General features: G+C 38.9%; 1 protein-coding gene across 9 annotated transcripts in view; it reads left to right on the top strand.

Annotated features, from left to right (window-relative positions):
- Positions 1-12,027, top strand: part of LAMA3 (laminin subunit alpha 3) — a 258,124-nt gene that overhangs the window by 195,049 nt on the left and 51,048 nt on the right. For all 9 annotated transcript variants that reach the window (XM_060121896.1, XM_060121894.1, XM_060121895.1 and 6 more), the window contains 5 exons: positions 476-578; positions 1,536-1,652; positions 1,738-1,917; positions 2,467-2,609; positions 10,939-11,109. In XM_060121896.1, the coding sequence (XP_059977879.1) occupies positions 476-578; positions 1,536-1,652; positions 1,738-1,917; positions 2,467-2,609; positions 10,939-11,109 (714 nt within the window). The remainder of the gene's footprint in view (positions 1-475; positions 579-1,535; positions 1,653-1,737; positions 1,918-2,466; positions 2,610-10,938; positions 11,110-12,027) is intronic.

The raw sequence follows: 12,027 nt of genomic DNA, 5'->3' as shown, positions 1-12,027 counted from the left end.
TCCTGTCATTTGTCTTACACCTGGGCATGTCTGTGGAGTCCTATGGTATCTTAAATGCATCATATAATATTCCTATGTCTAAAAATAAAGAACAAATTATTAACTATGAGAGAATTAGGGGACAGACCTCAGAAGGTTGAAGATTTTTATCTCCCGAAGATTAAAAGCCTAAAAACATTTTAGCTCTGTCCTCCATTATTGCAGAGGGTATTGTACAAGTGACAGTGAGAAAATGAGAAGGTGTCACACAATTTGTCATTATATCAGCAGAGATGGGTCCGCCTCCCTAAGCCACAGACGTCTTCTTAGAGCCCTGACTGTATCTTTTAAGGAACAGTCTTTTTAAACCTCCTCCTTACCTTCTAACCTCACTCTTTAAAGATTAAAGATAAGGGCTTTGGGGTAGGATGAAAACTCTTACACTATATTTCCTAAGGTGTATCACATTTAAAGCTGATAAACACTTTGCTTTCAGACAGTGATAAAGGAAGATGTTCCAAGAAAAGCTAAAACCCTGAGTTCCAACAGCGATAAACTGTTAAATGAAGCCAAGATAACCCAGAAGAAGCTACAGCAAGGTACTGAGGGTTAGGGTGGAGGCTGGGATAGTCAAAGACTTGGAAACAACCTATGAGACCAGGAGAGGCAGCCCTAGAAGCAAACGCACTTCTTGAATCTCAGTGTCCCTGCAAATGATACTTTGCAAACTCATAGCTGGGATGTGTCTACCCAATATTCTAACATATACCAAATTAACTAGAACCTCATAAATCTAAGTAAATCTTGAGGCTGATAGGCCTGTTTCGGCCTGGCCTTGGGTTTGGGGAGGGGATTCTTAGTTTTATCCCTTGTGGACCCACATAGCATTGAGGTATGTACAGTGCTGCTTTCTTACTTAAGGCCCAGGTAATTAGTTTCAGGTCATTAGAGCAACTGCTTCAAAATTTCTTAAGCCCTAAAATCTTAGCAACTGAAAGTACCAAAAATCACTACCACTATGGGGCATGAAGATTTTTAAATTTTTGTCTTTGAACTTTTTCTACTTATTTAATTTGATTTTTTTAAAAAAATAATTAAACCGTCTCGATCTCACCAAATTCCTGTGTTCAGAAAATGCTGTGTCTTGATTTTCTCTGGTCTCCTGTGGTCATTCATAGCTGAGCAGCCATCCAAGCTCATAGCCCTCACTTACCTTCTTAATCCTTTCAAAGCAGTTAGATGCCTTCTACCAGTAAATAAATATATTTATTTATTTATCTTTTTTCATTTTTTAAAATTAAAATGAGTTATTACACCTCTCCCTTTCCTCATGTGCATTTCCAAGGAGCCTGGTAACACAGGCTCTGTATGCTCCTGGCCTCTGTAACTGGAGGACCTGTGGGTCTAGGTGCATGCAGTGGGCATCTCGGGGATGACTGCTAAGATGCAGGTCTGCTCAATGCTGTGCAGACCTTGGCTACTTCAGGGGTCACCAATACCCACAGATGATCAAGATCTTTAGGGTAATTGCCTCTTGCTGCTTTATTTTATTTTAGAAATCAGTCCGGCTCTCAACAACCTGCTGCAAACTCTGAAAATTATGACCGTTCAGAAAGGGCTGGTAGACACCAATCTCACGACCATCCGCGATGATCTTCGTGGGATACAGAGAGGTCAGCAGCTCCCTAACCCACGGGACTTGGCTTCTTTTGTCAAGCATTTTAGATACTTACCCCTCCCTGTTTGTGTGTGCATTAGATGACATTGATGGTATAATCAATAGTGCAAAGAGCATGGTCAGAAATGCCAACGACATCACAAATGATGTTCTAGATGGGCTCAACCCCATTCAGACAGACGTGGAAAGAATTAAGGATACCTATGGGAGCACCGGGAGTGAAGACTTCAACAAGGCTCTCACCGATGCAGATAATTCAGGTAGCAGGCAGTCTCTGCCCAGGACATATTATCCATTTTCTCCATCAGTATGTGCTTTGGTCAGTTTTAATTTTTCCCTGGTAAAGTCTGATCTTAGAAATTAAAATATTAAAAACAACTTCACATAATCCATTCAAAGAGTATGGCTATTCTGTTAGTGAAAAGGACCAAGTAGGATTTTTGAAAAAAATCCATGAACATTGCTCTTGATTTTCCCTTTTATAGAGTGGAGATATAGGTCCCTGAATTATGAGGAATTGAATTATTATTAATATTAAAGATCAAAAAGCAAAGATTTATTTTTTATAGTGGTCAAGAAAGATGATTTGATATCTAGATTACAGAATAAGATCCATGATGTATTTATATAGAAATATGCATAATATATATTTCTATAATATAGAAACTGTATTACCTGATTCTGAGTCATCCTGTCCAACGTTTGGGACCCAGACATACCACTTGACAAGTACTATCAATGAGGACATCTGTATTTAACCTTTTCTCAACTCACAATGATAAATTTCTGTTTTGTAATCTCACCAACAGTAAAGAAATTAACCAGCAAACTGCCTGATCTTTTGAGCAAGATTGAAAGTATCAACCAACAGCTGTTGCCACTGGGCAACATCTCTGACAACATGGACCGCATACGGGAGCTAATTCAGCAGGCCAGAGATGCTGCGAATAAGGTGGGTGTGACCCCACATTGCCAGGCACCAAGGCTCATTCTTTGATAAGTTACTCCATTCATTAGGAAAGGAAAGGTATCTATGTGCTCAAGAACTGGTTGTCTGTCTTTTTATTTATTTTTTGGCTGCGTTGCATCTTTGTTGCTGTGCGCAAGCTTTCTCTGGTTGAGGCGAGCGGGGGCCACTCTTTGTTGCGGTGCGTGAGCTTCTTATTGCGGTGGCTTCTCTCGTTGCGGAGCATGGGCTCTAGGCGCGCGGGCTTCAGTAGCTGTGGTGCGTGGGCTCGGTAGTTGCGGCTCACCGGCTCTAGAGCACATGCTCAGTAGTTGTGGTGTACGGGCTTAGTTGCTCCGCAGCATGTGAGATCTTCCTGGACCCGGAATCGAACCTGTGTCCCCTCCATTGGCAGGCAGATTCTCAACCACTGCGCCCAAGTCCCCTGGTTGTCTTTCTTGCCATAATTCTTTGGTTGCTCCCAATGTGCAAGTTCATTTCCTCCTGTCATCCTTCAAAAGTACACGTCATCTTCATCCCTTAGATGATCTGGTACATCAAGGACCTGGAGCAGTTTCCTTCTCACTGACTCATGCAGACAGGAAGCAGGATTCTCCTCCAGGCTCCAGTTGGTAAAGTGTTATTGCAAGTCCGAGTAAGGGTTCTGTGATTGGAACGTGCAGATGTGATACTGAACAAGACCTACCTTCTCATTTTTTTTTTTTTTTGCAGTACGTGGGCCCCTCACTGCTGTGGCCTCTCCCGCTGCGGAGCACAGGCTCCGGACGTGCAGGCTCAGCAGCCACGGCTCACAGGCCCAGCCGCTCCACGGCATGTGGGACCTTCCCAGACCGGGGCACGAACCCATGTCCCCTGCATTGGCAGGCGGACTCCCAACCACTGCGCCACCAGGGAAGCCCCTACCTTCTCATTTTAACTTGGAAGTTGTAGAATCCACTTTTATTGAGGATGGAGGAACGGTTCCTACCAACATGAGCAGTGTTCTGAATAGGAGATTACAGCAATTTTCCTTCATTGGAAAATTCCATCAGCCTTTCTGATTTTAATCTAACATTATTTACTTGAATTCCTTACGCTTCTCCCTCACAATTTGTTTTATCCTAAAATAATGTAAATGAAATAGCTTGTATTTTTTCAGCCACCTCCCTATGAGATATTTGGAGATAGAGAGTTGGAAAGCCAAGTCAGAATATCACTGCCCTGGAGGCATCATGGTTGATTTCCAGGCTCAATATTACGTCTTTTGAGCCTCAAAAGCTGCCTTTTCTTTTAGGAAAGAGAATGACTCCCAACACAAAATTTTTAGCAGAAAAACAAAGAGCCTAAGGCACAGTTTGGCAGAAACTACCCTCTTCATACCCATACGCATCTTATAAAAAGCAAATGAAAAGGCATGTTTCTAGCTTTTGCCCTTCTGTGTTCATTCACTAATTTACTGAACATAATCTGAAGTGTATGAATAGCACAGTGGCTTAGAACTGGTTAACCGAGGCAGACGGCCTTGTTCTGATCTCTGCTCTGTCACTTACGAAAATAAGACTAGTTACAGTTTATAGATAAATGATATTTAGTAAAAATATTAAAACACACATGAGAAGCAGGGCATGGGAGTCCAAATCCAGCGTAGTGGTGACCTCTGAGAAGGGAGAGCAGACTGGGAACAGGGTGGGATACGTGATGGGATTCAGTCATAGCAGTAATGCTTAATTTCTTAAGAAGGTCGTGCATATGCAGGTGTAGTCTCTTTTTTTGTGTTCATAAAATGTTTTTTTTGAAATTTATTTATTTTTGTATACAGCAGGTTCTTATTAGTTATCAATTTAATACATATTAGTGTATATATGTCAATCCTAATCTCTCAATTCATCACACCCCACCACCGCTTTCTCCCCTTGGTGTCCATACGTTTGTTCTCTACATCTGTGTCTCACTTTCTACCCTGCAAACCGGTTCATCTGTACCATTTTTCTAGGTTGCACATATATGCATTAATATACGATATTTGTTTTTCTCTTTCTGACTTACTTCACTCTGTATGACAGTCTCTAGATCCAGCCACATCTCTACAAATAACCCAATTTCGTTCCTTTTTATGGTTGAGTAATATTCCATTGTATATATGTACCACAACTTCTTTATCCATTCGTCTGTCAATGGGCATTTAGGTTGCTTCCATGACCTGGCTATTGTAAATAGTGCTGCAGTGAACATTGGGGTGCATGTGTCTTTTTGAATTATGGTTTTCTCTGGGTATATGCCCAGTAGTGGGATTGCTGGGTCATATGGTAATTCTATTTTTAGTTTTTTAAGGAACCTCCATACTGTTCTCCATAGTGGCTGTATCAATTTACATTCCCACCAACAGCACAAGAGTGTTCCCGTTTCTCCACACCCTCTCCAGCATTTGTTGTTTGTAGATTTTCTGATGATGCCCATTCTAACTGGTGTGAGATGATACCTCATTGTAGTTTTGATTTGCATTTCTCTAATAATTAGTGATGTTGAGCAGCTTTTCAAGTGCTTCTTGGCCATCTGTATGGCTTCTTTGGAGAAATGTCTATTTAGGTCTTCTGTCCATTTTTTGATTGGGTTGTTTGATTTTGTAATATTGAGCTGCATGGGCTGTTTATATATTTTGGAGATTAATCCTTTGTCCATTGATTCGTTTACAAATATTTTCTCCCATTCTGAGGGTTGTCTTTATGTCTTGTTTATGATTTCCTTTGCTGTGCAAAAGCTTTTACGTTTCATTAGGTCCCATTTGTTTATTTTTGTTTTTATTTCCATTACTCTAGGAAGTAGATCAAAAAAGATCTTGCTGTGATTTATGTCAAAGAGTGTCCTTCCTATGTTTTCCTCTAAGAGTTTTATAGTGTCCGGTCTTATATTTAGGTCTCTAATCCATTTTGAGTTTATTTTTGTGTATGGTGTTAGGGAGTGTTCTAATTCTTTTACATGTAGCTGTCCAGTTTTCCCAGCACCACTTATTGAAGAGATTGTCTTTTCTCCATTGTATATCCTTGCCTCCTTTGTCATAGATTAGTTGACCATAGGTACGTGGGTTTATCTCTGGGATTTCTATCCTGTTCCATTGATCTACATTTCTGTTTTTGTGCCAGTACCATACTGTCTTGATTACTGTAGTTTTGTACTATAGTCTGAAGTCAGGGAGTCTGAGTCCTCCAGCTCCATTTTTTTCCCTCAAGACTGCTTTGGCTATTTGGGGTCTTTTGTGTCTCCATACAAATTTTAAGATTTTTTTGTTCTAGTTCTGTAAAAAATGCCGTTGGTAATTTGATAGGGATTGAATTGAATCTGTAGATTGCTTTGGGTAGTATAGTCATTTTCACAATATTTATTCTTCCAATCCAAGAATATGGTATATCTCTCCATCTGTTGGTATCATCTTTAATTTCTTTCATCAGTGTCTTATAGTTTTCTGCATACAGGTCTTTTGTCTCCTTAGGTAGGTTTATTCCTAGGTATTTTATTCTTTTTGTTGCAATGGTAAATCGGAGTGTTTCCTTAATTTCTCTTTCAGATTTTTCATCATTAGTGTATAGGAATGCAAGAGATGTCTGTGCATTAATTTTGTATCCTGCGACTTTACCAAATTCATTGATTAGCTCTAGTAGTTTTCTGGTGGCATCTTTATGATTCTCTATGTATAGTATCACGTCACCTGCAAACAGTGACAGTTTTACTTCTTCTTTTCCAATTTGTATTCCTTTTATTTCTTTTTCTTCTCTGATTGCCGTGGCTAGGACTTCCAAAACTATGTTGAATAATAGTGGTCAGAGTAGACATCCTTATCTTGCTCCTGATCTTAGAGGAAATGCTTTCAGTTTTTCACCATTGAGAATGATGTTTGCTGTGGGTTTGTCATATATGGCCTTTATTATGTTGAGGTAGGTTCCCTTTGTGCCCACTTCCTGGAGAGTTTTTATCATAAATGGGTGTTGAATTTTGTCAAAAGCTTTTCTGCATCTATTGAGATGATCATATGGTTTTTATTTGTTAATATGGTGTATCACATTGATTGATTTGCATATATTGAAGAATCCTTGCATCCCTGGGATAAATCCCACTTGATCATGGTGTATGATCCTTTCAATGTGTTGCTGGATTCTGTTTGCTGGTATTTTGTTGAGGATTTTTGCATCTATGTTCATGAGTGCTAATGGTCTGTAATTTTCTTTTTTTGTAGTGTCTTTGTCTGGTTTTGGTATCAGGGTGATGGTGGCCTTATAGAATGAGTTTGGGAGTGTTCCTTCCTCTGCAATTTTTTGGAAGAGTTTGAGAAGGATGGTTGTTATCTCTTCTCTATATGTTTGATAGAATTCACCTGTGAAGCCATCTATTCCTGGACTTTTGTTTGTTGGAAGATTTTTAAAGACAGTTTCAATTTCAGTGCTTGTGCTTTTCTATTTCTTCCTGGTTCAGTCTTGAAGGTTATACCTTTCTAAGAATTTGTCCATTTCTTCTAGGTTGTCCATTTTATTGGCATAGAATTTCTTTTAGTAGTCTCTTAGGATGCTTTGTATTTCTGCTGTAACTTCTCCTTTTTCATTTCTAATTTTATTGATTTGAGTCCTCTCCCTCTTTTTCTTGATGAGTCTGGCTCATGGTTTATCAATTTTATATATCTTCTCAAAGAACCAGCTTTTAGTTTTATTGATCTTTGCTATTGTTTTCTTTGTTTCTATTTCATTTATTTCTGCTCTGGTCTTTATGATTTCCCTCCTTCTACTAACTTTAGGTTTTGTTTGTTCTTCTTTCCCTAGTTCCTTTAGGTGTAAGGTTAGATTGTTTATTTGAGATTTTTCTTGTTTCTTGAGGTAGGCTTGTATTGCTATAAACTTCCCTCTTAGAACTGCTTCTGCTGCATCCCATAGGCTTTGGATCATTGTGTTTTCATTGTAATTTGTCTCTAGGTATTTTTTGATTCCCTCTTTGATTTCCTCAGTGATCTCTTGGTTATTTAGTAATGTATTGTTTAGCCTCCATGTGTTTGTATTTTTTACGTATTTTTCCCTGTAATTGATTTCTAATCTCATAGTGTTGTGGTCAGAAAAGATGCTTGATATGATTTCAATTTTCTTAAATTTACTGAGGCTTGATTTGTGACCCAAGATGTGAACTATCCTGGAGAATGTTCCATGCGCACTTGAGAAGAAAGTGTAATCTGCTGTTTTTGGATGGAATGTCCTATAAATATCAATTAAATCTATCTGGTCTGTTGTGTCATTTAAAGCTTGTGTTTCCTTATTAATTTTCTGTTTGGATGATCTGTCCCATTGGTGTAATGAGATGTTAAAGTCCCCCACTATTATTCTGTTACTGTCGATTTCCTCTTTTAGAGCTCTTAGCAGTTGCCTTATGTATTGAGGTGCTCCTATGTTGGGTGCGTATATATTCATAATTGTTATATCTTCGTCTTGGATTGATCCCTTGATCATTATGTAGTGTCCTTCCTTGTCTCTTATAACATTCTTTATTTTAAGGTTTATTTTATCTGATATGAGTACTGCTACTCCAGCTTTCTTTTGATTTCCATTTGCACGGAATATCTTTTTCCATCCCCTCATTTTCAGTCTGTATGTGTCCCTAGGTCTGAAGTGGGTCTCTTGTAGACAGCATATATATGGGTCTTGTCTTTGTATCCATTCAGCAAGCCTGTGTCTTTTGGTTGGAGCATTTAATCGATTCACGTTTAAGGTAATTATTGATATGTATGTTCCTATTACCATTTTCTTAATTGTTATGGGTTTGTTTTTGTAGGTCCTTTTCTTCTCTTGTGTTTCCCACTTCGAGAAGTTCCTTTAGCATTTGTTGTACAGCTGGTTTGGTGGTGCTGAATTCTCTTAGCTTTTGCTTGTCTGTAAAGCTTTTGATTTCTCTGTCAAATCTGAATGAGATCCTTGCCAGGTAGAGTAATCTTGGTTGTAAGTTCTTCCCTTTCATCACTTTAAATATACCATGCCACTCCCTTCTGGCTTGTAGAGTTTCTGCTGAGAAATCAGCTGTTAACCTTATGCGAGTTCCCTTGTATGTTGTTTGTCATTTTTCCCTTGTTGCTTTCAATAATTTTTCTTTGTCTTTAATTTTTGTCAATTTGATTACTATGTGTCTCGGGTGTTTCTCCTTGGGTTTATTCTGCATGGGACTCTCTGAGCTTCCTGGACTTGGGTGGCTATTTCCTTGCCCATGTTTGGGAAGTTTTCAATTATACTCTCTTCAAATATTTTCTCGGGTCCTTTCTCTCTCTCTTCTCCTTCTGGGACCCCTATAATGCAAATGTTGTTGCGTTTAATGTTGTCCCAGAAGTCTCTTAGGCTGTCTTCATTTCTTTTCATTCTTTTTTCTTTATTCTGTTCCGTGGCAGTGAATTTCACCATTCTGCCTTCCAGGTCACTTATCCGTTCTTCTGCCTCAGTTATTCTGCTATTGATTCCTTCTAGTGTATTTTTCATTTCAGTGATTGTATTGTTCATCTCTGTTTGTTTCTTCTTTAATTATTCTAGGTATTTATTCTTTAATTCTTCCAGGTCTTTGTTAAACATTTCTTGCATCTTCTCGATCTTTGCCTGCATTGTTTTTCCGAGGTCCTGGATCATCTTCACTCTCATTATTCTGAATTCTTTTTCTGGAAGGTTGCCTATCTCCACTTCATTTAGTTGTTTTTCTGGGGTTTTATCTTGTTCCTTCATCTGGTACATAGCCCTCTGCCTTTTCATCTTGTCTATCTTTCTGTGAATGTGGTTTTTGCTCCACAGGCTGCAGGATTGTAGTTCTTCTTGCTTCTGCTGTCTGCCCTCTGGTGGATGAGGCTATCTAAGAGGCTTGTCCATAAAATGTTTTCTTAATTAAAAAAATTTTTTAATGAGTAGGAGTTTTCCAGGTGACAAAAAGCAGAAGGGCATGGATAGACTCAGGATGTGTGGGGTATATGGAGGGTAGAGGGCTAGTAGAAGAGACGGGCATAAAATGAGCCTGTGAGTGTAGGGGAGGGGAGCTCCGTCGGTCATGGGCACCTTGGAGAGACTACAGCTCATGCATCACTAAGCCTCCCTGCCTGATGCCTTGCATATACAAGGTCCTCCATAAATACTTAAACGCTTGGGAGATAAAATGTAGAGTTGGTGTAAGTATCATTCCTAGAGTTATTCTTTAGATCGTTAGAGAATATTTATTTTCTGTGTTTTTAATGCAGAGCTACCCAAGGGGGTCCAAAGACCAGAGCTAGTCAGAGAACTTTTATTACTGCTCTGTTATATATAAGTACAAAATTAGGAGTAAATGTTTAGAAACTTTCAATAATTTGAATTGCTTCAACATCCAAGCATTGGATCAGTGGATGTGTATTTTGCATACCTCCTTTATTTCATTTTTTAGTAATTTAATTTCTCATATATTTTATAAAAGTATTGATCCAGAGAAGAGTAGAGGGAAAAAATAGTCCTTCACCCTGAGTTTAAGACACATGTTCTAGAGAACCGTGATGCACATATTTTTAAGGACTGAATGCCTGTAATAAATGCAGATATAACAGGTAATATGTTAATGGCAAAAGATTCCTTAAAGAGTTCTTTTTTTAAAAATATATTTTTCATGTATTGTACATCTACTGTATGCCAGGTATCATGCTAGGTGCTTCCATATATGTTAGCTCATTTGCACAAAAATCTTCTAGGCTTTGAATAATAATAATAATTATTATATTTATATAATATTAATTATATATTAATAGGGCTATAATACCTATTAGTAAGGCTAATATAATATTAATATCATAACCCTATTAATAATATTTTGCATATAATGTAGTTTTATATTATACTATAATATATAATAATATTAATAGGATTATAATATTAATATTATATTAACCCTATTAGTATGTATTATAAACCTATAAATGTAATACTCTATATTATAATATATTATCTAAAGCCCATATTATTCTGTATATTAATATATTATTATGATAGAAATGTTTTAACAATAGGGTTAATACAAACTAATATTATAGCCATCATAGTGACAATAATAGTAATAACTTATTATGATGATTACTGTTGCTGGCACAGAGGACTAAAAGCGCTTCCCAAAGCCCCTCGCCTGAGGCAGGAAGAACACAAATGCTTTATTCCGCATGCAGCTGAGTGTAGCCTCCAGGCCTAGGAGGCATCCACACTCCTTTGCTCCCTATCATAGCAACTTGGGAGCAGCTACGCAGTCACAAGCCACCACCTTGAGCACCCTCACCTTCCTCATCTGGAACAGCTAACACCCTGGATCTTGTCCCTCGCAGGTCGCCATCCCCATGAGGTTCAACGGTAAATCTGGAGTGGAAGTGCGGCTGCCAAATGACCTGGAGGATTTGAAAGGATACACTTCTCTTTCTTTGTTTCTCCAAAGACCTGAATCAACAGAAAGTGGGGGGACCGAGAATATGTTTGTGATGTACCTCGGAAATAAAGATGTAAGTATTGCTTTGACGTTCCTCTTGTTTTTAAAACAGAATATGGTTTTTGAGATGCGTGACACGACTGTGTCACTGCCATTGACACAGCAGGAGGAAATGCCGTCGCCTCTGATGGCTCCACAGGGGGATCTCCCGTCAATTACCGATTGTCCTTGGCTGGGGGGTCGAGAGGCCTGGCCTGATGGGCCCGGCATGTAGGCACACATGTGTGTACACGTGAGCACGTCCACACCTGGGGTTGAAGATCAGTACCCCTCCCCTTACAACCAGGGCTGCAGTACCAAGGCTTCATGGAGATCAGAGTAGTTCTTCCTCATAGCGCTGGACTCTGGCCTCTTCTCAGGGCACCCAGCCGCAGACCCTTCCACGTGTCTGGGGTGGTGACCATCTGTGAATGAGGCCTAGAGTGAAATGCAGCCTCTCCTGCCTCATTAGTAAGAAATACAGTTGCCCCATCTCTATAATTCTAAATTCTTTAAACCACCACTGTTACGGGCAGTTCAAATAGTTTATTTTAGCTTTTAATCCCTCCTCTTAAAATACATCTATTCTTCCTAAGTGTCAGAGGAAAAGGTAATCACTGACTAGGTTATTTATTCTACATGATTGGAAAAGAAATTCCTGAAACATGGTTCTCAGAAATTCTGGGAAATTAGGAAATGGCTGGCTGTCACTGTGGGCTTTGTATTTAAGGATTCCTGAAATCAGCACTATTACTGGTCACCCGTTCATGCTTCAAGGTATTGGGACTTTATTTGTAACTTTCTTATGACATGACTTTTTGCTTTGTATTATGGCAAAATGCCCATGACTGCTCCCTCAGCAAATGTATTCCATATACCTACTAGGTAACCGTACCCTGTATTTATGATAAACAAAAATTTGTTTCCTGAATGTACTTAATGTACCCTTAGA

Source organism: Lagenorhynchus albirostris, chromosome 14, assembly GCF_949774975.1.
Source record: "Lagenorhynchus albirostris chromosome 14, mLagAlb1.1, whole genome shotgun sequence".
Lineage (NCBI taxonomy): Eukaryota > Metazoa > Chordata > Mammalia > Artiodactyla > Delphinidae > Lagenorhynchus > Lagenorhynchus albirostris.
Note: the sequence above shows the minus strand (reverse complement) of the source record. Positions and strands in the feature narration are given on the sequence as shown.